General features: G+C 34.8%; 11 protein-coding genes and 3 pseudogenes across 14 annotated transcripts, besides 1 other annotated feature; 4 read left to right on the top strand and 10 right to left on the bottom strand.

Annotated features, from left to right (window-relative positions):
- Positions 1-14,512: part of a mobile genetic element that runs on past the window's edge.
- Positions 334-1,275, top strand: TVAGG3_0549730 (organellar and viral DNA polymerase type B; the record flags this gene model as incomplete). The annotated part of the gene is made up of 1 exon (XM_051238135.1): positions 334-1,275. One exon carries the CDS (start codon positions 334-336, stop codon positions 1,273-1,275), a length of 942 nt encoding a protein of 313 aa, XP_051095959.1.
- TVAGG3_0549740 (KilA, N-terminal/APSES-type HTH, DNA-binding family) lies at positions 2,537-3,556 on the top strand (the record flags this gene model as incomplete). The annotated part of the gene is made up of 1 exon (XM_051238136.1): positions 2,537-3,556. One exon carries the CDS (start codon positions 2,537-2,539, stop codon positions 3,554-3,556), a length of 1,020 nt encoding a protein of 339 aa, XP_051095960.1.
- TVAGG3_0549750 (protein of unknown function, DUF4106 family) lies at positions 3,982-4,857 on the bottom strand (the record flags this gene model as incomplete). Its single annotated transcript, XM_051238137.1, has 1 exon — positions 3,982-4,857. One exon carries the CDS (start codon positions 4,855-4,857, stop codon positions 3,982-3,984), a length of 876 nt encoding a protein of 291 aa, XP_051095961.1.
- TVAGG3_0549760 (uncharacterized protein) lies at positions 4,894-5,373 on the top strand (the record flags this gene model as incomplete). Its single annotated transcript, XM_051238138.1, has 1 exon — positions 4,894-5,373. One exon carries the CDS (start codon positions 4,894-4,896, stop codon positions 5,371-5,373), a length of 480 nt encoding a protein of 159 aa, XP_051095962.1.
- Positions 5,390-5,809, bottom strand: TVAGG3_0549770 (protein of unknown function, DUF4108 family; the record flags this gene model as incomplete). The annotated part of the gene is made up of 1 exon (XM_051238139.1): positions 5,390-5,809. One exon carries the CDS (start codon positions 5,807-5,809, stop codon positions 5,390-5,392), a length of 420 nt encoding a protein of 139 aa, XP_051095963.1.
- Positions 5,846-7,081, bottom strand: TVAGG3_0549780 (uncharacterized protein; the record flags this gene model as incomplete). Its single annotated transcript, XM_051238140.1, has 1 exon — positions 5,846-7,081. One exon carries the CDS (start codon positions 7,079-7,081, stop codon positions 5,846-5,848), a length of 1,236 nt encoding a protein of 411 aa, XP_051095964.1.
- On the bottom strand, positions 7,110-7,907 carry TVAGG3_0549790 (uncharacterized protein; the record flags this gene model as incomplete). The annotated part of the gene is made up of 1 exon (XM_051238141.1): positions 7,110-7,907. One exon carries the CDS (start codon positions 7,905-7,907, stop codon positions 7,110-7,112), a length of 798 nt encoding a protein of 265 aa, XP_051095965.1.
- TVAGG3_0549800 lies at positions 8,155-8,690 on the bottom strand (annotated as a pseudogene). Its single transcript has one exon. A coding segment is annotated over exon 1 (536 nt).
- Positions 9,234-10,671, bottom strand: TVAGG3_0549810 (protein of unknown function, DUF4106 family; the record flags this gene model as incomplete). Its single annotated transcript, XM_051238142.1, has 1 exon — positions 9,234-10,671. A coding segment is annotated over one exon (1,438 nt), but the record flags the coding sequence as incomplete, so codon positions are not given.
- On the bottom strand, positions 10,825-11,504 carry TVAGG3_0549820 (annotated as a pseudogene). Its single transcript has one exon. A coding segment is annotated over exon 1 (680 nt).
- TVAGG3_0549830 lies at positions 11,645-12,647 on the bottom strand (annotated as a pseudogene). The gene has a single exon. A coding segment is annotated over exon 1 (1,003 nt).
- Positions 12,950-13,989, bottom strand: TVAGG3_0549840 (protein of unknown function, DUF4106 family; the record flags this gene model as incomplete). The annotated part of the gene is made up of 1 exon (XM_051238143.1): positions 12,950-13,989. A coding segment is annotated over one exon (1,040 nt), but the record flags the coding sequence as incomplete, so codon positions are not given.
- A 597-nt stretch (positions 14,513-15,109) lies between the features above and the next one.
- Positions 15,110-16,264, top strand: TVAGG3_0549850 (RNA polymerase II transcription regulator recruiting protein; the record flags this gene model as incomplete). The annotated part of the gene is made up of 1 exon (XM_001299306.2): positions 15,560-16,264. The coding sequence occupies one exon, from the start codon at positions 15,560-15,562 to the stop codon at positions 16,262-16,264; it is 705 nt and encodes a 234-aa protein (XP_001299307.1).
- Positions 16,265-16,488: 224 nt separating this feature from the next.
- Positions 16,489-17,358, bottom strand: TVAGG3_0549860 (RING/U-box family; the record flags this gene model as incomplete). The annotated part of the gene is made up of 1 exon (XM_001299305.1): positions 16,577-17,335. The coding sequence occupies one exon, from the start codon at positions 17,333-17,335 to the stop codon at positions 16,577-16,579; it is 759 nt and encodes a 252-aa protein (XP_001299306.1).
- Positions 17,359-24,819: the final 7,461 nt, after the last annotated feature.

The following is a 24,819-nucleotide window of genomic DNA, read 5'->3' on the forward strand; positions in this document are numbered from 1 at the left end:
GAATTTTCATGACTTCTTCGTATATGCTTTGTCAAGACTTCTTCGTAAATGTTTTTTCACCTCTTTTTTCACCTCTTGAATTTTCATGACTTCTTCGTAAATGTTTTGTCAAGACTTCTTCGTAAATGTTTTGTCAAGACTTCTTCGTAAATGTTTTGTCATGATTTCATCGTAATGAGCGTAAATCAGACAAAAATATAATTTAGGGTAGATGGTGAGATCTCACCTGTTTTTTCACCTCTTTTTTCACCTCGTGAATTTTCATGAATTTTCCCGAAATAAAAAATAAAACTAACTTTATTTTTTTATTTTTTTTTATTTTGTATGTAAGATATGATTTCAACAATCGGCACAACAGCAATACAAACAACTACAGCACCAAACTCGTTAGTCATGAATCCTACGTCAATGTTGGTAGAGATGAAAAGCTTCATTCCTTCTTCATATACTTTCGAAACAAAAATCCAGAAGATAAAGCAGGAACTTTTAACATGTAATTTAGACTGTAGTGCGAAAGATGAAGAAAATGAACAGTATCTTTATGAAATGCAGGACATTATTGACCATTTGCCTAAATTGCCTGAAATTCAGCAGCAAAAACTAACTATTCCTGAATTCGACGAAATTGAAGTCAAAGCAACTGACTCAGTAGAAATAAAGAAGTTCATACGAAAGGTAAACTATGAGTTTCTAGGATTTCATTGCAACCATAAGGTTATGGACAAAGATTGCGACATGGTATATAAGAATGTTTCTGACATATATAAATCTGAAGAATTTAAGACCTACGACAACTTTGTTTCGTTAGTTGCAGAATGTGTATGGCAGATAAGAGATAAAGATAGAAGAGGTAAGGTATGGAATGAACAGATAAAACCAGCAACTTTTGCGTTAAAGAAAACCATTGACGCCTTAGTTGTTCTAGCAGGTAAGGTTTCAGAATATAACGCAAAAATGAACCCGCAATGTTCTAAATGTAAAGCAGCAATTAGGAAATATAACTACTCCGTCAAAGAGATAGAACGTATGAGAAACGACTATGCAGATTTAAAGAAAGAAGCAGAAAAGCCAGCAGAAAATAAAATGGACATGTTGACATTTCTGAACAAAAACTATCCAACTGCTGACGATTTCCTATTATCTGACGTCAAGAAGAAGTATAAAGAAACCTTCGGCATAGTTAAAACTTTTGACATACTGACAGAAGAAATAGAAGCTACAAAACTGTTTAGGATTTCAAATATACATCGTACAATTCATGTAAAACGCTTATAAAATAACTGAGGTGAAAAAACAGGTGAAAAAACAGGTGAGATCGCACCTCTTCACCTAAAATATATTTTTGCTGAAAAATGACCAAAAATCATGAATTTCCTCATATGTTTGCTACCCGAGGAAAACCGAGGGTAGAGATTCCGTACGAAAATCGTAAAAAATTGCGAGTAGGGAAAAAAACCTGGTCGCCTAAAACTCATGAAAATCGTGAAAAAATGACCAAATTTCATTATATAACTGTTATTTTTTTACGAAGAGAACTTTTGCACTTCGTCAAAAAAATCCCTGAAATCATATCTTTTATACAAGATAGAAAATCTTACTCGCCTAAAACTCATGAAAATCGTAAAAAATTGCGAGTAGGGAAAAAAACCTGGTCGCCTAAAACTCATGAAAATCGTAAAAAAATGACCAAATTTCATTATATAACTGTTATTTTTTTACGAAGTGAACTTTGACACTTCGTCAAAAAAATCCCTGAAATCATATCTTTTATACAAGATAGAAAAAATAAAGTTAGTTTTTTGTAAAATATTTTTTTTATTTTGTATGTAAGAACATATATGACAAACACTGAGTTTGAAACAGTTAAAAAGATAGACAATGACACCAAAGTGGTTAGAATTGGTGATTTAAACGTAAGATACTCAAAGAAATACAACAAATATTCTTTGTCAGACATTTTATCTCCATTTGGAAAGAAAACAAACGACTGGGTTAGAAATGCTTCAACTCAGAAAATTTTGACAAGAAATCCTGAGCTTATGATATCGGTAAGATTCTATGGAACTACAGCATATCTTATAGACAAAAGTCTTATACCAATAGTTTTGTTATGGTTAGACCCAGTTGTTGGATATAACTTCATAACATATGGTTCATTCGATACGGAACGTTGCAGTGAAGGCTTACTTTACATCGTTCAGAAACCGAAGGACTTCAATACAAAGAGATATAAGATAGGAAGAACATATAATATAACTCTAAGATATGACAGTACAGTCAATAGAGTCAAGGTTGTGTTTGTTAATGATATGAGAGCTGCAGAAACAGAACTACTTGAAAAGTTTGAGAAAATGTATGGTGCTCCCACGAAAGGTAAAGAAACGTTTGAAGTAGATGAGATAGATAAAGCTATAAAATTATTTGACGAAGTTGCTGAAAAATACATGTAAAGCGTTTATTTTTGTCTTTTGTGAAAGATAGAAAATAACGCTAATTTTTTATAAAATATTTTTTTATTTTGTATGTAAAGACAGATATGTCAACAACAGAGAACACAACAACAGTTATAGTTCATGAAGCCATAAATGAAGAATATGAGTGGGTTCAGTTTAACAAACAGTTACGTCTCATTCGTTCAGTCAAAGACGATATGTACCAAATGCAAAGTATTTTGACAGCATGTTTTGCTCCAGATACTAAGCTTCCTAAAGACTGGTTTAGGAACCAAAGCACACAAGAACTTTTGAGCGAAGAACAGCGAGTAGGGAAGAAACCCCAGTCGCCAAAACTCTATGAAAACAGTGAAGAACAGCGAGTAGGGAAGAAACCCCAGTCGCCAAAACTCTATGAAAACAGTGAAGAACAGCGAGTAGGGAAGAAACCCCAGTCGCCAAAACTCTATGAAAACAGTGAAGAACAGCGAGTAGGGAAGAAACCCCAGTCGCCAAAACTCTATGAAAACAGTGAAGAACAGCGAGTAGGGAAGAAACCCCAGTCGCCAAAACTCTATGAAAATCGTGAAAAATTGCCAAACGGTTTGAGAGGATATTATGTACATAGACTTCTTGTAAATGCTGTTGCAATGTGGGCTTCGCCTCGTTATGCTTGGAATATTTACAGACTTCTTGACGAAATTCATAGACAAGAACGTGAAGAGCTAGAGAACAAGCTTGAAGCAAAAGACAAAAGCATTCAGAAAAGAATACCACGTTCGGTACCAAAAGGAAAGGAAAAGAACTATAAGTATATGATTTATACTGAAGAGATGGAAAATGAAGAAGATAAAGATATGGTTATGTTGCATTTAGTCAGAAGAAACAACAAAAGCTTTTACGACCTTGCTAAGATTTACAAATCTGACAGAAATTGGTTCTATCGCGAAAACTTACCGATTTCAATGACCCCAAATGAAGATGTGAAACAAATAGTTCAAGATACTTTACCTCAAACACACTATGATATGAAAGGTTGTACAATACTTACCTTCAAAGAAGATTTGCCATTGTTAAAGGAAAAAATAACAGAGTATTTTGACAACTTCAAACAAGCAGGGTAGATGAACCATTTATTTTTCAAGCTTGACTTCAGATGGCTCAGGTAGCTCTATAAAGTAAATTGCCTCGTCAAATCCTTCTGGCATTCCGAGTCCTTCCTTCCGACAGAAAAAGTTTTTCCTTCCAACAGAAAAAAATTTTCCTTCCAACAGGAAAAAATTTTCCTTCCAACAGGAAAAAATTTTCCAGTTGTCCGTCCGTAAACCATTCAAATTTTCGAAAATTGAGAACTTTTTGGTCGAACTTCAGGAAAAGTTTTTCCTTCCAACAGAAAAAATTTTTCCTTCCGACAGGAAAAGTTTTTCCCGACAACTGGAAAAGTTCTTCCTTCCGACAGGACACAAACGAATGTCTCACGTTCCTCTTCCTGAATGCCTTCCAAAGCCAGCACCACAACAGACTTACTAAGACTAAACACTTACATTTTTCAAGCTTGACTTTTTACAATTTGAACTTTGTTCGCGTAGATATGAATTCTGAAAGAAGTATGAGGGTCTTGTATGACTTTGTACTTCTCCCATAGTTCATGTCTGTCAAACTTACCTGCCATGGACTCTTTCATAAGTTCCATGAAATCGTCTTCGGACAATCCGGGGAAAAGTACAATGTCAGTAAGTATTCTCTTTACATCCTTACTTAAACTCTTTGCTGTCTGTACACATATTACGACTGAGATGTTAAAGTGTCTGAGCTTCTTAAGAATTCGACACATATCTTGTTCTCTGTTCTTAAGCAAAGGATGAGAGGCGAAATCATCTAAGATAAGAAGACATCTGTGAGGGTACGTTTTCCAATCGTAAGATTGCAATTTCTTCGAAATGTATTCTATCTCTTTCTGTTTGTTTCTGAAGTGTTTCTTCTCTAATATTCTCTGCATTTCCTCATTTGGGTCTTTAAACTTAGAATTTATATACTCATTTATAGCATTGTACTTCAAAACCCTTCTTTGGTACTTCTTTATCCAATCTAACAACTCAGAGTCTTTTATACATACTAACTTAGACTTCTTTATAATATCTTTGAACGAATTGACGGTTTGGTCAAATTGACCAGAAGTACTACAAATAACAACTAACTCATAGAATGGGTTCTTCTCATCTAGTTCTTGTTGTTGTGCAGCCATTTTAAGATAAGTGAAAGTCTTACCCGACCCAGGTGGTGCAATTAGACCTGTTATACCATTCTGAGCAAATAAGAACTTGTCATGTATAGGCTTTATCTGAGCATTTTCTAACTTTCTCTTGTTCTTATTTAAAACATTCTCAAATTTCTTGTCAATGTCAGCAAACTTTTTTTCTAACATATTTTTAGAAAAATTAAAATTTTTATCTTTTAGAAAATGTCCAGCGATTTCGCTATCTATGTCCGTGACAAACTTTTCGACAGCAAAACATCTGTCGACCATAAAATCTTACATAGTGTAAACAAGAAAGGTGAATTTGTTCTAAAGTTCTGTTTCTGGGAATATGACAAGAACCATAAAACATTACAAAGAGCAGTCTTAAAATTTGTCAATGACAGACTTGTTGACAGAGATGACGCCTCTTGGAGAGATGAAGTCCAACAAAACTTCTTAGAATGCAAAGAAGACACATGCGCTGTTCTTGAAGATGAAATAGAAAACAGAATAGAAGAGCTATTAAAGGACAAAGAACTTTTACAGAAATATGGTTCGGAGAAATTTGACATAACTCCACCAGAGAAGAAGAAGAAGAAAGAAAAGAAAGAGAAAAAAGTAGAAGAGAAGAAAGAAAAGAAAGTAGAAGAAGAGAAAAAAGAACCTGAACCAGTTCCAGAGAAAAAGAAATTTGACATGTAAAAATAAAATTTTATTTTTAGAACATTTCTGGGTCAATGTCAATGTTCTCTTCCTCTTTAGGAGTAAACACTGGCTTAGACTCTAAAATCTTTTTACCCAATTTACCTTGAACTTCAACTATCTTAGACTCATAATATTCATAGTCGTCTGCTTTCTTTGGTTCATAAGGTATAACAAGTTTGTATGCTTTGCCTTCTTTAAGGTTTGAGAACCTTCTGTCAAAACTTTCTTTGACTGCTAACAAACCTTCTATGTCTAAGTCTTCAAATTTCGCACCATTTTTAGTCACAATAGCAAACTTAACTGGTTCGATGTTCCAAACTTTGCTGAATGAAGACTTTTCAAAATGGTAGAAGTAAACATTCAAATATGTGAATGGGTCTAGTTCTTCTTTAAGTCCTGACATGTACTTGTTTACTGAGATGAATTTTGTCATCTTTTCTATCGGATAAAAAAATATTTTTTTTAAAATTTACTCATAAAAATTTTTCTTTGTATATACACCATTCTGTACGTCTAAAAGACTTTTGACATTTGCCAAGAATGTTCGTTTAGACGCTGTCATATAACCATATTCTTGACAATATTGTTTATACGAATCGTACAATGACCTTTCATCTAATGACACAAAGTCAGTTTCATCTATGAACAGTTCATATACACTCTTGTTTGCTTCTAACAATGTTTGTCTCTCTTCGGTATGTGGAATTTGTCTTGGATTGAACTTTGAAATATCTAATGTCATAAAATATGAGAACAAGTGGTTGTAAAAGTCAGATGTCAAAGTTTCTGCTAAGTCGTCAAAATATTCTGTATCTTGCATATGAGAATCTGACGTTCTGACAACTACATATCTTCTGTCAGAACTTTCTAACTTCATCGGAACAGCATTGTTTGAAACCATAATGAAGTTTGCAACATTTTCACAAACTCTTTGGTCTTTATACTTTCTTTCAACAACACCAACTTTGTCTGTTATAAGACTCTTCAAAGCATCTGAGTTCAAAACTTTTGTTGTATCTATACTTTGAAGTTCGTTACAAACTATAAGTTTCATATTCTCTATTGAGGAGTTAAACTTGCCACAGATGTTTTCTATGTTTGTCATATTCGGATTCGAATAACCTTCTAACAGTTTGCACAAAATATCTGTAAAGAAAGTATTCTTACCAGTTCCTTGTTTTCCAATTATAATGAGAGCAGTTTCATTTTTAGCACTTGGATGTTGTAAGATGTTTGCAAACCAACATAAGATATACTCATAAACCTTTTCGTTTCCATTGCATATAATTTCTTTGACATGGTCTAACCAAGCTTCTATAATATTTTCTTTCCATTCTACTTGTTCGTATTTATATCCAGTGAAGATAGAATAGAAGTTTGGAGAAGGTGTATAAAACTTTATACCTCGAACTGAAAAATCTTCAAGTTTTGACAATAAGATATCCCAAGCATCTAACATCTTCATGCCAACTTGTACGACTTTTATTTTCTTAAGTTTCTGTTTACATTCTTGTTCTGAAACTATTGTCGCTTTAGGTTTGTTAAAGACTACATCCCATTCTTTCATAACATAACATTCTGGGGCAGAGTCAACATAAATGACTAAACGTTTCAAATTCTCGACTGCTTTGTTATAGTCTCGAAATGGACACATATTTCTGAATGCTTGGAAGTCATAAAAATCTGAAACATCTATTCTGTACATTTTTATAAAAATAAAAAAAATATTTTTTTTATTCTTGACTTTGTTGTTGCATTTGTTGCATTTGTTGTTCTTGAGCTATTTGTTGTTGAAGTTGTTCTTGTAATACAATACTTTCACCGGTTGCATCTTCCAATTCGAAACTTTCTGCCGTCATTGACAAATACATAGGACATAAAAGTTTTACAGGAACAAAGTTTGCGTCAACTAATGTCAACGTTATACTTGCCAATGTGTTTGAGTTCACTAAGGTTGAAAATTCTGCATTCGAATGAACAATAGGCAAACCAGCAGAGAAAGTATTGTTTATACGCATAAGTATCTTTTGGTCATAATAGTTTCTGTCGACATTCGAATAGCACTTTGAACCTAAGTTTGAAACAATATATAAAATAGGTGTGCTTAATGTCAATGGAATAGACATTCCTTGTATGACACCTTTTCCTGTTATAGGAAACTGTTGGTAGTAAAAACCAGATATAAGTTTTGTATTATAGCTCATATTGTTTATAGTAAACTCAGTCGGACATCCAAACATAATGAAACCTGCTCTAGTTGCAGCACATGTTACACCCGTCCTTAAAGTATTAAATAAGTCAACAAAACCTGTTGGTGGTATATCTGAGTAAGTATCTTCAAAGGAGTATTTTTTACCATTCACAACAATAAAGTCTTCTGGTGTCAAAAGAGCAAAACAGGCTTTAGTCGTCATTGTGTTTAAGGTTAGTTTACAATATCGTCCTTGAGGACTTTGTAAGTTTGTTGTTATAGAATTATATGACTCAGGGTTTTTAGTCGTAATAGTATAAACCATTATATCTTCTGCCATTTATATATATTTAAAAGTTTTTCTGAAAGTGGAGAAGAACTTCATCTAAACTTTCACATGGCGTTTCTTGAAGTTCTCTGTCTAAGAAGTTCAAATATTTTGTAAAGACATAGAACTTTCCTTTGTCTACACGAACAAACAAAACAGGGTCTTTCATATCGTTCAAAAGTGTGTAAAGTCCTTTACATGAAATAAAGTCTATATTATTTTTCTTCAAACATCTTTCAAGAAGTTTTGACATTTTTACTTAGCAAATAAATTTTAATGAAATGTTTGGTCGTCAAATATTTTTATGACGTCTGGGAAACTATACTTTAAGTTCAACGTTTCACCTCCTTTCATAACGTATATCTTGTCAATGACATTATATGAAACACCACAGCAACTAATGTCGGGTTCTATTTCTTTGATGTTTATATCGTCTGCCTCTGTCAAAAGTTTCAATAGTTCTTTCAAAACTTCATGAGGTGCAATGACATATGAGTTCACTTTTACAGGGTTGTGTTCGACCAAGTTTAACATTATACCTAAAGCTTGACAAATCTTCTCCTGAGTTTGAAGTTTGTCTTTAAGTTGTTGGTAGTCATTTCGAATATCTGCAACAGAACTTAAGTCTCTGCTAACTTCAGGATATGTTGGTTGTTCTTTTACAGGAACAATTGCTATACCATCTTCGTCTTCGTATGGTTTCCCCACTTCAACATCTCTGTCTTTGACATTGACAATAACACTTTGACTGTTTGTTTGAGTTGGTGAATTTAACTTCACATCTGCCACCGCCATTAAACCTTTTGAAACACTTACGCTTCTATTTTTCGGAAATGACATTTTACTTAGAATAAAAAGATGGACGTATTTGAGTATCTCTTCGAATTGAAGCAAAACAAAGTTTACACACACAAACAATACAAATACATTGACAGAATAGTTCTTTATACAAACAATGGTAAATGTTATAGAATAGCAGTCTTTGCTGAACCAAAATATTTCCATAAAGCAAAGAAAGTTGGTATAACCGAGATGGTGAAAGTTCTTGACGTTGACAAAAATATAACAACAAAACTTACAGATATTTCTAAAGGAAAGTTTATCTTACAATATTATGTCAAAACTGGCGTACTGTCAATATTTGACGGAGAGAAGTCAGTTCAAGAACAACTTACTGACCTGCTGCCAAAATCTGCTCGATGGAAGCTGTCGTTATGCCAATCTGAGGAGCCCCAGCAGGTTTCATCGAACGAATCTTCAAAAGAGCATCTTCCGTGAAAAGTGCTATTGGTTTTGTAAACTTCTTTGCTCTCAATTCATCTGGACCGTCTCTGTCACCAGTATATTGTATTTGAACTGTACCAACAGTTGAAATACCACCCATAAAGTCTTCTGAGTCAGCAAATGGAATGCCAAGCCAAAAGTTTGAACGGTCTCCATTTGTATATTGAGTTTTTTGACCTCCTGTATGAGTCCATACTTTCACATATGGCATAATAGAACTTTGCATTTCAGGGTTAATGGTTGTTGTGAAGTTGTTGTTAAAGTTCATAGCATCTAATGTCAAGTTGTATGACCTCATATCCTCAACTGTAGAATATTCTTCTCTTGGATAATATTTGCCATCTATGTTTATATGATATTTAATACCGGGGTTGTAGAAACAAGAATAGTCATTTATAGTTCGTCTGAACAGTACAAACATAGTATCTGCATGTTTCATTGCAGTTGTTAAAGCAATATCTGTTCTTGCACCTGGGTCAGCACTTTGGTTTCCAACTTCACCTGCAAAGTCTTTGACAGATATTTGGTGTATAGGGAACATAAGTGGAACTGCAATATATTTGGCAGCTAAAGCATTTGAAATATCTGGGTCCAACATATAAACGGCAAGTCTGCTTTCTATTCTCTTGCATTCAAATTTTTCGCATGTAAACTTAACTGGGTCCCAAGCAGTTCCAGCAGCATTGAAATAATAGTTTACTTCATTGTTGAAGTTTGAGAAACCAAAGTCTAAGTCAACTTTGTCTTTGCAAAAGTCACAGAACTTGGCTCCACCAGTTCCAGCTACAGTAATGCTGAATGGGTCTTGTGTTGGTGCAATGACTAAGTTATTTTTGCTTGGAGTAAGTTCAATAGAAATTTTTCCTGCCCAGTTTGGCAAGTATCTTAAAAACCTGAAGATGAGGAAAGATGACAAAGGAACTCTAAGTTTCAGTTTTACTTTAGTGGCAGCATTTCCATCTGAACCAGAAAGGTTAACATAAACTCCTGGAACGTTAGGGTCAAGTCTTCTTATTTTCTCAATATTTGCATACTGGTCTGTTTGTTCTCTAGCTTGTGGTTGTACTGAGTTTCTCAAAGCGAACCATTCATAGTTTGCCCATGTTACTGTTTGAACTAAGTCAGAGTTAGAATATATCTTATATCCCATGAAAACTTCTGGAGCATATTGGTATCCGACATAGAAAATTCCATTGCAACCTTTCTTGTCAGACAACTTGGCAGAAGGTTTTATTTCAATGTCTTGTTCCACGTATAAGAATGAGTTGTCAATAGAAATAATATGAAACCTGTCGCAAGCAATATCTACTGTTGTTGAAGAACCTTCTCCAAACTCACCTACGTTTCCATAAGAAACAGCAGTTGTATATTCGTAAGTTCCAGGAACTATTTCTGACCTTCTAATGGCATTGTCGCATTCGTTATACCATTCGGAAACATTTCCGTTCATGGCATCCAAAACTGTTGGCGTTATATTCTGAGCGGCGTACATTTCATATGGGTAAAAATATAGAATAGTTGAATTTATGTGTCATAATAGAACCCACTCGTACCAAGCTTTACTTTCTTCCTGACTGAGTTTTTAACTCTTCTTTTTCCTTCATTGCCACTACTTTCACTAGATGAAGTTACTTCTTCACTACTTTCACTTTGTTCTACTCTTCTTCTTTGGTGTCGCTTTTGGTAACTTGCCCTCTGCTTCAAGTTGTTGCATCTTTGCCTCATGTTCACCTAGTATGTTGTAAATTTCCCATGTCCTTTTTGCCTTTGGGCTCTGGTCGCCCATCTCAGGTAACCTATATCCTAGAAAGATTTTGTCATAGTTTGTATTTGAGTCTTCGCGTATTGTTTGCATGACTCTTTCCTGAGTTTCCGGTTCAAGCTCTTCAAACAGAGCTTGTCCATATGGAATAAGCTCGTTTCCAAATATATGTTTTTGTAGCCATTCTGGTTTTCTTTCCATGTTACCAATAATATCTTTTGTGAATGGGAAAGCTTTTACCCAATGTTTCAGTCTTGCGTCATTTATTTCTGTAGTTGGTTTTATTTTGTCAAGGAACATGTTTTCAATACTAACATTTCATTTGGTACTGTCCATTTGAGTTTTCTTAAATATTCATCCCTTCTCGGTTCATTGTCTGCAAAGTAAGTTTTTATGACATTTTGTAAACTTTCGTTTGCAAGGTCATGTACAATAGGTTCTCTTCCTTCTCTCTCCCTAACTTTCTTTCTAAACTCTTCACCAAATATACCATCTTTATGGTTCTGTGTAGTTCTTTGAGATAAATGTTCTAGAACGTCAGGTGTTATATTTCCATCAGCCATGTTCATTTCATACTGGTCCAAAATATCTGCATGTTTCATATCTTTCAATGGCATTAAAGCCGCGCTGAAAATACCAGCTATATCTGGTTCACCATTCACTTCCATTGCGTCTACAACTTCTTGGAATTGAGGTTGTAAGTTTATGAACCACCTATCCGGATTAGCTTTATGACCCCATCTCATTGTAGTTCCATAGTCTGCAGAAACAAAAGTAGGTTTGTTTCCATATTGGTTAGGTTCTGAATGAACTTTAAACAATGTTTCATTTCTATATGTTTTGTTGAAATTTAACCTTTTATTTTCACCGAGTTCAGCCAAAGATTGAACGTTATATGGTCGTAAGTAAAAAGGATTGTTGTATTTGCGTACATTTTCTTTCAGTACTTCCATTCTATGCTGAATATTTTCATCTGATGTTGGAGTCTTTTGTATGTCGGCGAACATTTTTCGATATTCTTCTACTATGTCAGCCGAATTTTTCTTAGACTCTTGGAAAGATTCCATATTCCCCGCATACACTTGTTGAGGGTCAAGATTTTTTCGGCTGTTCCAAATCTTCATCTAGTTCTGTGAAGTTAGTTTCCAAAGGAGGGACTTGTTTTCCTTCAGGCTCTTCTAGCTGTTGTTGCTGAACTATTTCTTCCATGTCTGGTTGTATCTGAACTTCTTCCTGTGGAGTTTCTTGTACCTCATCTGCTGGCATTTCATATATTCCGAGACCGTTTTTAAAAAGTTCCCTATCTAAGTCATCCGGACTCATAAACCTTTCTTCTTTCGTTCCGTCTCTATTTTTTACGCGTTTCATGAAGAGAGTTGAATTATCATTTAGCTCTGACACAAATATCTCGGAGTAAATTCAGTCATGTCATTTGGATGATATGCTATTAAATCATATCCCTTAGCGAGCTTGTATTTTCCAGGTTTGAAATTATATCCCATTTGGTGCTGAACCATAAAGCTAAATAGGTTCGGGTCAGTATTTCCTTCCTTGAACTTTCTAATAGCTTCTTTATATCTGTCACTAAAGTCAAGAGTATCTGGGTAACCATAGTCTTCCTTAAGCATTTTTAAGAATTCTTGGTTTCCTTGTTCTCTACTTCTTTTATGTCCTTGCTCTGTTTGTGGTTGTTGTGGTGCAGTGTTTTGAACTGTTGGTTGTGGTGTAGTGTTTTGAACTGTTGGTTGTGGTGCAGTGTTTTGAACTGTTGGTTGTGGTGCAGTGTTTTTGAACTGTTGGTTGTTGTGCTGGATTTTGAACTGTTGGTTGTTGTGTTGGTTTTGGTGCATGCCTGTGTCTGTGTCCATGTGACGATGTAAATGTTTTAGGTAGTCCTGGTGCAGGTGCTTCTCTTGGAGGGTTTGGTGGTATATAAGTTCCACTAGCTAGTATATAAGTTCCACCAGCTGGTATATAAGTTCCACCAGCTGGCACATATGTTCCATCTGCAGCATAATGTCCTACCTGACTTTTCGTTTTTAAGAAAGCATTTACTAGGTCTGTTTTGGTCTGTTGTAACTCTTTTTCTTGACTTTCCACAACAGTTGCTCTAACGGCGTCATAGGCACTTTGAACTGCCTGTCTCGTTGCTGCATCTGTTATTTTCGTCATATTTTGTGCTACTTCTCTTAACTCGTTGTCGAAACCTTCAGACTTCAGTTTCTTTCCAGATGAGAAGTCGTTCACTAGTTTCACCTTACTATGAAGAGCTTCGAAGGCGTTCTTAAAGTCAGCATTCATTAAAGCTTCATTTGAACTGTCTTCATCCGCTTGTATTTTTGTCCTTATTGACCCTATAAGTTGGGCTGCTTTAGCGTTGGCTTGGGCATCTAACCAGTCATTTTTAGCTTTTATATATTCTGCGCTTTTCATTGCCTTTTGCATGGCTGCGTCGTTATTTTTACTTTCTTGTGCTAAGTTTTCATACTGTACGGTTTGGTTTTGCAACTGTAAAAGTTTTTCTGCCTTTACATTTGCTTCAACTTCTTTTTTATACTCATCGCTATCCATATATGTCTTCATGGCTTTTTGTTTTATCTCTTCATCTTTCAGTACTTTATATTGAGTAGTATGGTTTTTCAAATTTATAACATCTTGTTCCATTTTTGCTACTTCTGCTGCTTTTTCTGACACTTTTTTTGCATATTCCTCTGTACTTAGTTCTTTCAGTTGTTCTTCTTTCTTCTTTTTCTCTACGTTTAACTCATTTAGTTTCTTTGTGTGTCTGTCATATTCTAGTTTCTTTTCGTTTTCACTTATTTGTTTCTGTATGTCTATGTTTGACTTTTTGACATCTGTTATTTGATTTTTGAGTGAACTCAAATTCATTTGACTTTGAGGGTTATAAGCTGTTCCGTCTGCAGCTCCACCATAGCCTGCCATTTTCGCTAAAAGTGCCGCTCTTAAACCTCCACTCTGTGCACCAATAACTCGGTTTAAAAGCATAGGGTTGCTTGACATTTGTTGCAACATAGTGGGGTCATTCATCATTTGTTGTTGCAACTGTTGTTGTGGTGTCAGTTTTACTATTGGATGTTTCAATGCTCCCTTCCTCTTACGTATATTCTTACGTAGCTTACGTGGCATTTTAAGTGAAGTTTAAAAAGCGGTTTTTGACAGATGTTTATATGACACTTTTTGTTCAGCACAAAAACTACTCGGTCAAAGTGTTGTCAGTTTTGTAAAATAACCGTCCTATCTCATTCTATAAGGGGGAAAAGGCTTCTCAAAGTATACTTCCTTGGAACGCCCGTAACTTTTCCTGTAGCGACGATAGACCCTTACTTGTCCGGACAAAGGTATACTATTTTGAGTGCTCTACAAAAAAGTCAACGGCTGGTCGGCTGGGGTTCGGTCCTCCTCTTGGGTCTTGGGCAAAATTTCTTAGGGCTAGAAGGGGCGCAGCCCCTGGAAGCCCTCCGAATATAAACTTCATTTATACTAAACATCTTCAGGGCTAGAGGGCGCAACGCGCCTGGAAGCCCCACTACCTTTTTTTTTTTTTTTTTTTAATTGAAAAACAGTGGATCCGATGGCTATTTTTTGATTCAAATTTTTTCAGAGTGGAAAAAAAAACATTTTTATTCATGAGCCAAAAAGATAATCTACAAGGTTTTAATGGAGGTATAACTGAAGAAATATTGCAACAGTCTGTTAATGATTCATTTTCTCAGTTGTATGAATGGTATGAAAATCACAATCAAGATAAATCCACGATTTTAACATCTCTAGAATTGATACTAAATCCAAAAGCTTTAAAAAACCGAATATCTCAATATGAATCAAAAAACCTCATTAACAAACTAAAAGAATTCAAAATCATTGAAGATGATTCCATTACGGAATTACGAAATAAAGCTCAAGTGGTGGCCAAAAAATTGAATCTTGCATTAACACATCAATATAGGATAAATGATGCTTTGCTATTTTGGTTTTCAGAACATTGGTCTGCAATCGAAGATGCTTATGTTAATAATATATGGGAATTCAATGGTGTTTAGAAGGATATTGGGAATAAAAAAGCTGAATGCCAACTCAAATAAACCTTGTGATTTCAGCTTACATAGCATATTTGATTTGGCATTCAATAGAAAAATCATAATAACGCAAGCAATGTTTGTTATTTATCCAGTATGTTAAAAATAATTATCGCAGGAATAAGATTTTTTTTAGATTTGGATTATATAATATTTTCCAAAAGCTCTTCTATGATTAAAGTTTTGATGATCCGAATTTTAAAAACATAAGCTCAAAGAAAGATGAACTTGTTAAATGATTCGTTATTCAGATCCACAGCAATTATATTTTCGTTCTTCAATGAATTGGATCTAATACATCAACTGAAACCGATTCTTTCCTTTTCGGTGAATAAATTTCCAATATTTTTGGATAAGGCTTTGAAATAATTTTTTCTATTAGTCATTAATTATGATTTTAATTCGTTATGAAATGATGAAATTCAATTTTTTAATTCAAAAATTTGAGGTTGCTCAAAATTTTCATAAAAATTTTTTCACTTTTTCGGTGAAAAAATTCAAAAACTTCAAAGTATTTTTAGATGACTGATGTTAGAGAACGCCAACTATGGAAGCCAGAAGAAGATTCTCTTCTCAGAGATTTAGTGCTTAACTCTAAAAGTATAAATTGGAAAGAGATTGCTTCTAAAGTTTCAGAAAAATTTTCTACAAGATCTTCAAAACAATGTCGTGACAGATACAACAACTATGTTAACCCAAAAATAAATGCATCTAATAACATTTGGACCCCAGACGATGATTTTACTCTCGCAAGATTATATTTTACTTACGGATCTAAGTGGACTACTATTGCAAAGTCAATGCCAGGTAAGTCAGAAAATATGGTTAAAAACAGATGGAACAGTTCTTTAAGTAAAAGAACTCATCTCGTTGGAAATATAATTTTGATTGATGATCATAAAGGTCCTGGGAGAACTCCAAAGAATCAACCATTCCAGAATCAGAGACAATGCTATTCAGTACCGCTTTATCCTCAAGTTACTTCTGCATCCTCAGTTTATTCATCGAGCAATAATACTCTCATTTCTAATCAGCTAATTGATTCATCATGGCGTAATGTCGAGGGTGTACAAAGCTTCATGCCACCGAATTTCCAACGCGTTCGCCCACCTCCACAAAAAGAAACGGCTAATCATGTTCTCTCTATTGAAAACCTTCTTAACTCTCATAAAGAGACATTACCATCATTAGTTCTTTCTACAAAAATGGAAGATATCGTAGTTTAATTTGATATCCCAAGATTTTAATCTTATCTTGGATTCCTTTGTTTGTATCTTTTTGTCTTTTTCTTTGTTTGCTATAAATTATATAGATTGTTAGGGTTATATTTTATGAATTTTTCTTTTTTGAATAAAATGCTTAAATTCCCTCAAAAATAATATTGCCTCAAGCTAAAGATCAACATTTCTCAAATTATCCATCAAAAATTAAAACTCACAAATTTCATATTGAATAATTAATTAATGTTTTACAAAAATAAAAGCTCAATCATAATCATTTAATGCATAACATTACATGGTAAAATTACTATCATGAAATTACAATGGTTGATTGCATACTGGGCAATTACTACTCGTTTTGAAATGTTGCGAAATGCAATTGGAATGTACTTGATGGCCACACTTTAATTTTGCAACTCTCTGTGTTGGTTTCAAAGCCATATGGCAAATATCGCATTTTGCTCGACTTCCAGCTGGAATGTCGATTAAATCGAGATAAGTAGCTGCTGGATCACGACGTTTTGGTTCGTTTCCAGGTTCAATGAAGAGAAGCCTTCGTACATTTGAAGTAACTTTTCGCTTAGGAGGATCTGGCCTGTGGCCTCCTACAGCTTCAATTTGCTCCTTCATTAATCTATCCATGACTTCATCGATTTCGCCAGTTCTAGGATCGTAGCCTTCGTCAATCATTTGCATCGCTGCAATAAGTGGATGCATTAAGCCGTATGTTGGACGTGGAGCATATAAATCAGTATGACACTTTGGGCATCTTCCTGGATCATCTGCATACCATTCAGCTCCGCAATATGGACACTGCCAAATCATATTTGGGTCATCTTCTGGAATTTCTCTTCCACTTACAGTGTAGCGTTTACCTTTTGGCTTTTGAGGAAGTTTCTCGCCCATTGGATCTTGGTATGGAGGCAGATCATCTGGATTTATTCTCGGAGCATTTCCGCGAGGAGGTATTGCTACAACTTCCGCAGCCCATACAGGATTTAATGGTGGTCTGCGTAGAGATTGTTGTTCAGTTCCGTCATCCCATGGTGGTCTCTCTTTAATTTTGCGATTTTTCATATAAAATGTAAAAAAAAAACAGCTAACATAAAAATTTTATACGTTATTGTAAAGGTAGTCTCACGAGAAAACTGACGGTAAAAATTCGATGAAACCAGGTGCATTGTATAGTACACATATGTGGTAAATAAATGTCGATTAGCTTTGTAAAAAATATCCCACAGTTTTTGAGATCTTGAAAACGGCCATTCAAAAAGTCGAAAATTTTTCCGAGATGTTAATGGGCAAGACAGTTTTTCGACAAATAAATCGTAAACATGGGAATTAAAATAAGGCGTTATATTACATATATGGTAAAGGATATGGATGTGAAGAGCGTTAGTAGAATGGAAAGACTTTGAAATTTTAAAAAATTCATCTGGACTAAAAAATTAATTGATTATAAAAAACATATTATATATCAATTGCTATATAGAACTATCATAACAGATTTTGGAAAAGCTGCAAATCCCCAAGCTGGAGAATTCATTAAATACTAATTATTCAGCTTTTTATCGGAAAGGAAGGTAGTGTAGTGGTTAGGAACACTATGCTCTTTTTGAATCTAAAAGGCAACTGTTCAAATCAATACATCTTTGTTTTTTTTCTTATTCTGCCATTATTGTTTTTCCTTGTTATGATTCAAATTAAAAATATTTTAGTCAAGGTATTTTGGACATCATTTTTTCACATTGTCTCAATGCAAATGTTTGAAAATTTTGTAGGCAATATGACAACTCTTTCAACATTTGTTCTCTTTTATTAACTCAAACAGATTTAGGATCTAATTTCATGCCTTCGAAGACATTTAAACCATCTTCAACATAATTTATTGACAAATTGATAACAATTACTCATGAATGTCGTAGATTTAATATCCTGTCACTCAGCAACAAATTCGGGTTCAATAACAAAGCTCAGTAAAAAACTTTACAGAAATTCTCCAATTTATTTTAGTGTCTTTTTGCGTCATTACGGCTGCATTTTCTTCTGCATCTGAACGCTGTGTTTGGAAGAAGACGAAATACAGAAACTTTCAACACAAGTCATCAGATTTTCTTGTCTTCATGTTAAAATGCTTCATCTCGCTAGGTATACGTCATTTATTGGATGGATTGTTAGCTTTGTGTCCAAATAGCAAAAAAAAAGTATTAATTTAAATTTCGCATTTTGCATAAGTATACGCTTTAATTTATATCAAAACAGATTTAGATAGCTTAAAACAATATAGTTTACTCATAAATACATCTTGATAATTCACTTCTTCAATTTTCATAATCTTATATCCTGACCTATATCCTCTTATAAACCATATTTCTACTGAGATCTTCTTAAAGCATCTTTTTATCCCTATCTACGCCTCGAAACCCTATTTTTCCAGCGGAATATGAATCTTCGGGTCTCGCTGATTCGATTTCTGCAGTCAGATCGTAAAAATACCCACTACATAGCCTGATAATCTCAATTTAAGTTCCTTAATTTTTTTGAAAAAAAAATTAAAACTCCCTTATCAAACATCATGCTCATTTTTACGAATTTCATTTTTCCTTTAAGTTTAAAATATACGCTTTTTAGCATGTTTATAATACATTTTCAATTTACATTTACATTTTTATTTTTGAATTGTTTATTTATATTTCCGTTTGAACAATAATATTTATTGAAAATTGTGAGAGAAACGGATATAATAAAAAACACCATACAACAAAATTCACTTTTTTTCATACTTACGCGGATCACTCCTTTTCGGCCCAATATGCCGGAAATGATAAAACTCTCAGATCTAGTTGCTAAGATCCAAACTCTCGACTCTCAAATCTACTTCCTCAGATCTTGTTGCTAAGATCTAAACTCTCGACTCTCAAATCTACTTCCTCAGATCTTGTTGCTAAGATCTACTTCTTCAGATCTTGAAGATCTACTTCCTCAGATCTTGTTGCTAAGATCTACTTCCTCAGATCTTTTTGATAAGATCTACTTCCTCAGATCTTGTTGCTAAGATCTACTTCCTCAGATCTTGTTGCTAAGATCTACTTCTTCAGATCATGTTGCTAAGATCTACTTCCTCAGATCTTGTTGCTAAGATCCAAACTCTCGACTCTCAAATCTACTTCCTCAGATCTTGTTGCTAAGATCTACTTCCTCAGATCTTGTTGCTAAGATCTACTTCCTCAGATCTTGTTGCTAAGATCTACTTCCTCAGATCTTGTTGCTAAGATCTACTTCCTCAGATCTTGTTGCTAAGATCTACTTCCTCAGATCTTGTTGCTAATATCTACTTCCTTAGATCTTTTTGATAAGATCTACTTCCTCAGATCTTGTTGCTAAGATCTACTTCCTCAGATCTTGTTGCTAAGATCTACTTCCTCAGATCTTGTTGCTAAGATCTACTTCCTCAGATCTTTTGATAAGATCTACTTCCTCAGATCTTGTTGCTAAGATCTACTTCCTCAGATCTTGTTGCTAAGATCTACTTCCTCAGATCTTGTTGCTAAGATCTACTTCCTCAGATCTTGTTGCTAAGATCTACTTCCTTAGATCTTTTTGATAAGATCTACTTCCTCAGATCTTGTTGCTAAGATCTACTTCCTCAGATCTTGTTGCTAAGATCTACTTCCTCAGATCTTTTTGATAAGATCTACTTCCTCAGATCTTGTTGCTAAGATCTACTTCCTCAGATCTTGTTGCTAAGATCTACTTCCTCAGATCTTGTTGCTAAGATCTACTTCCTCAGATCTTGTTGCTAAGATCTACTTCCTCAGATCTTTTTGATAAGATCTACTTCCTCAGATCTTGTTGCTAAGATCTACTTCCTCAGATCTTGTTGCTAAGATCTACTTCCTCAGATCTTGTTGCTAAGATCTACTTCCTCAGATCTTGTTGCTAATATCTACTTCCTCAGATCTTGTTGCTAAGATCTACTTCCTCAGATCTTGTTGCTCAAACTCTCGACTCTCAAATCTACTTCCTCAGATCTTGTTGCTAAGATCTACTTCCTCAGATCTTGTTGCTAAGATCTACTTCCTCAGATCTTGTTGCTAAGATCTACTTCCTCAGATCTTGTTGCTAAGATCTACTTCCTCAGATCTTGTTGCTAAGATCTACTTCCTCAGATCTTGTTGCTAAGATCAAACTCTCGACTCTCAAATCTACTTCCTCAGATCTTGTTGCTAAGATCTACTTCCTCAGATCTTGTTGCTAAGATCTACTTCCTCAGATCTTGTTGCTAAGATCTACTTCCTCAGATCTTGTTGCTAAGATCTACTTCCTCAGATCTTGTTGCTAAGATCTACTTCCTCAGATCTTGTTGCTAATATCTACTTCCTCAGATCTTGTTGCTAAGATCTACTTCCTCAGATCTTGTTGCTAAGATCTACTTCCTCAGATCTTGTTGCTAAGATCTACTTCCTCAGATCTTGTTGCTAAGATCTACTTCCTCAGATCTTGTTGCTAAGATCTACTTCCTCAGATCTTGTTGCTAAGATCTACTTCCTCAGATCTTTTTGATAAGATCTACTTCCTCAGATATTGTTGCTAAGATCTACTTCCTCAGATCTTGTTGCTAAGATCTACTTCCTCAGATCTTTTTGATAAGATCTACTTCTTCAGATATTGTTGCTAAGATCTACTTCCTCAGATATTGTTGCTAAGATCTACTTCCTCAGATCTTGTTGCTAATATCTACTTCCTCAGATCTTGTTGCTAATATCTACTTCCTCAGATCATGTTGCTAAGATCTACTTCCTCAGATCATGTTGCTAAGATCTACTTCCTCAGATCTTGTTGCTAAGATCTACTTCCTCAGATCTTGTTGCTAAGATCTACTTCTTCAGATCATGTTGCTAAGATCTACTTCCTCAGATCTTGTTGCTAAGATCTACTTCTTCAGATCTTGTTGCTAAGATCTACTTCCTCAGATCTTGTTGCTAATATCTACTTCCTCAGATCTTGTTGCTAATATCTACTTCCTCAGATCTTGTTGCTAAGATCTACTTCCTCAGATCATGTTGCTAAGATCTACTTCCTCAGATCATGTTGCTAAGATCTACTTCCTCAGATCTTGTTGCTAAGATCTACTTCTTCAGATCATGTTGCTAAGATCTACTTCCTCAGATCTTGTTGCTAAGATCTACTTCTTCAGATCTTGTTGCTAAGATCTACTTCTTCAGATCATGTTGCTAATATCTACTTCCTCAGATCTTGTTGCTAAGATCTACTTCCTCAGATCTTGTTGCTAAGATCTACTTCTTCAGATCTTGTTGCTAAGATCTACTTCCTTAGATCTTGTTGCTAAGATCTACTTCCTCAGATCTTGTTGCTAAGATCTACTTCCTCAGATATTGTTGCTAAGATCTACTTCCTCAGATCATGTTGCTAATATCTACTTCTTCAGATCATGTTGCTAAGATCTACTTCTTCAGATATTGTTGCTAAGATCTACTTCCTCAGATCTTGTTGCTAAGATCTACTTCCTCAGATCTTGTTGCTAATATCTACTTCCTCAGATCTTGTTGCTAAGATCTACTTCCTCAGATCTTGTTGCTAAGATCTACTTCTTCAGATCTTGTTGCTAAGATCTACTTCCTCAGATCTTGTTGCTAACATCTACTTCCTCAGATCTTGTTGCTAAGATCTACTTCCTCAGATCTTGTTGCTAAGATCTACTTCCTCAGATTGTTGCTAAGATCTACTTCCTCAGATCATGTTGCTAATAAATCTACTTCTTCAGATCTTGTTGCTAAGATCTACTTTCAGATCTTGTTGCTAAGATCTACTTCCTCAGATCTTGTTGCTAAGATCTACTTCCTCAGATCTTGTTGCTAAGATCTACTTCCTCAGATCTTGTTGCTAAGATCTAAACTCTCGACTCTCAAACAATTTTATTAGATACTCTTTTTCCCAATTTTTTTCAAAATCTCTTTTTACATATCAAAAATTGTATTTTTCAATTTCATTTTTATTTTTTCCATATTTTTTTTGGAACTTGGATATGCGTCCAAAGTAGTTATGTCATTAGAAGAATATTAGATATCTGAAGAGAAAATGATAACTTAGAGAGTTTTAAAGATTTTATTTTCGAATACAAATATAGACCTCAGAGGAATACATTCTAAATAAATTTGTATCTGAGGGTGAATAAATAAGAACAAAATTTAAAGGGTTAGCATAAATAATGTAGAAATTAAGATTGGAATTTAAATTTAATACAAAATTAAAGGGAATGAATTTGCGATTAGTAGGGTATGGCAAAGGGATTGGGAAACATTGGTTACACATGAAAATTATCAGATGTAAGAATTTGGTGCAGATATTTTAAAAATGAGATCTGAGTGCTTAAACATTAAAAGTAGATCTTAGCAACAAGATCTGAGGAAGTAGATTTGAGAGTCGAGAGTTTAGATCTTAGCAACAAGATCTGAGGAAGTAGATCTTAGCAACAAGATCTGAGGAAGTAGATCTTAGCAACAAGATCTGAGGAAGTAGATCTTAGCAACAAGATCTGAGGAAGTAGATCTTAGCAACAAGATCTGAGAAGTAGATTGAGAGTCGAGAGTTTAGATCTTAGTAACAAGATCTGAGGAAGTAGATCTTAGCAACAAGATCTGAGGAAGTAGATTTGAGAGTAGAGAGTTTAGATCTTAGCAACAAGATCTGAGGAAGTAGATTTGAGAGTCGAGAGTTTGGATCTTAGCAACAAGATCTGAGGAAGTAGATCTTAGCAACAAGGTCTGAGGAAGTAGATCTTATCAAAAAGATCTGAGGAAGTAGATATTAGCAACAAGATCTGAGGAAGTAGATCTTAGCAACAAGATCTGAGGAAGTAGATATTAGCAACAAGATCTGAGGAAGTAGATCTTAGCAACAAGATCTGAGGAAGTAGATCTTAGCAACAAGATCTGAGGAAGTAGATCTTAGCAACAAGATCTGAGGAAGTAGATCTTAGCAACAAGATCTGAGGAAGTAGATCTTAGCAACAATATCTGAGGAAGTAGATGTTAGCAACAAGATCTGAGGAAGTAGATCTTATCAAAAAGATCTGAGGAAGTAGATCTTAGCAACAAGATCTGAGGAAGTAGATCTTAGCAACAAGATCTGAGGAAGTAGATGTTAGCAACAAGATCTGAGGAAGTAGATGTTAGCAACAAGGTCTGAGGAAGTAGATGTTAGCAACAAGATCTGAGGAAGTAGATTTGAGAGTCGAGAGTTTGGATCTTAGCAACAAGATCTGAGGAAGTAGATCTTAGCAACAATATCTGAGGAAGTAGATGTTAGCAACAAGGTCTGAGGAAGTAGATCTTATCAAAAAGATCTGAGGAAGTAGATCTTAGCAACAAGATCTGAGGAAGTAGATCTTAGCAACAAGATCTGAGGAAGTAGATCTTAGCAACAAGATCTGAGGAAGTAGATCTTAGCAACAAGATCTGAGGAAGTAGATGTTAGCAACAAGTCTGAGGAAGTAGATGTTAGCAACAAGATCTGAGGAAGTAGATGTTAGCAACAAGATCTGAGGAAGTAGATGTTAGCAACAAGATCTGAGGAAGTAGATGTTAGCAACAAGATCTGAGGAAGTAGATGTTAGCAACAAGATCTGAGGAAGTAGATGTTAGCAACAAGATCTGAGGAAGTAGATCTTAGCAACAAGATCTGAGGAAGTAGATCTTAGCAACAAGATCTGAGGAAGTAGATCTTAGCAACAAGATCTGAGGAAGTAGATCTTAGCAACAAGATCTGAGGAAGTAGATCTTAGCAACAAGATCTGAGGAAGTAGATCTTAGCAACAAGATCTGAGGAAGTAGATTTGAGAGTCGAGAGTAGATCTTAGCAACAAGATCTGAGGAAGTAGATATTAGCAACAAGATCTGAGGAAGTAGATCTTAGCAACAAGATCTGAGGAAGTAGATCTTAGCAACAAGATCTGAGGAAGTAGATCTTAGCAACAAGATCTGAGAAGTAGATCTTAGCAACAAGATCTGAGGAAGTAGATCTTAGCAACAAGATCTGAGGAAGTAGATTAGCAACAAGATCTGAGGAAGTAGATCTTAGCAACAAGATCTGAGGAAGTAGATCTTAGCAACAAGATCTGAGGAAGTAGATCTTAGCAACAAGATCTGAGGAAGTAGATCTTAGCAACAAGATCTGAGGAAGTAGATCTTAGCAACAAGATCTGAGGAAGTAGATTTGAGAGTCGAGAGTTTAGATCTTAGTAACAAGATCTGAGGAAGTAGATCTTAGCAACAAGATCTGAGGAAGTAGATTTGAGAGTGAGAGTAGATCTTAGCAACAAGATCTGAGGAAGTAGATTTGAGATCTGAGGAGTGATCTTAGCAACAAGATCTGAGGAAGTAGATCTTAGCAACAAGGTCTGAGGAAGTAGATCTTATCAAAAAGATCTGAGGAAGTAGATCTTAGCAACAAGATCTGAGGAAGTAGATCTTAGCAACAAGATCTGAGGAAGTAGATTTGAGAGTCGAGAGTTTAGATCTTAGCAACAAGATCTGAGGAAG

The sequence above is a fragment of the Trichomonas vaginalis genome, chromosome II (assembly GCF_026262505.1).
Source record: "Trichomonas vaginalis G3 chromosome II, whole genome shotgun sequence".
Classification (NCBI taxonomy): domain Eukaryota; phylum Parabasalia; order Trichomonadida; family Trichomonadidae; genus Trichomonas; species Trichomonas vaginalis.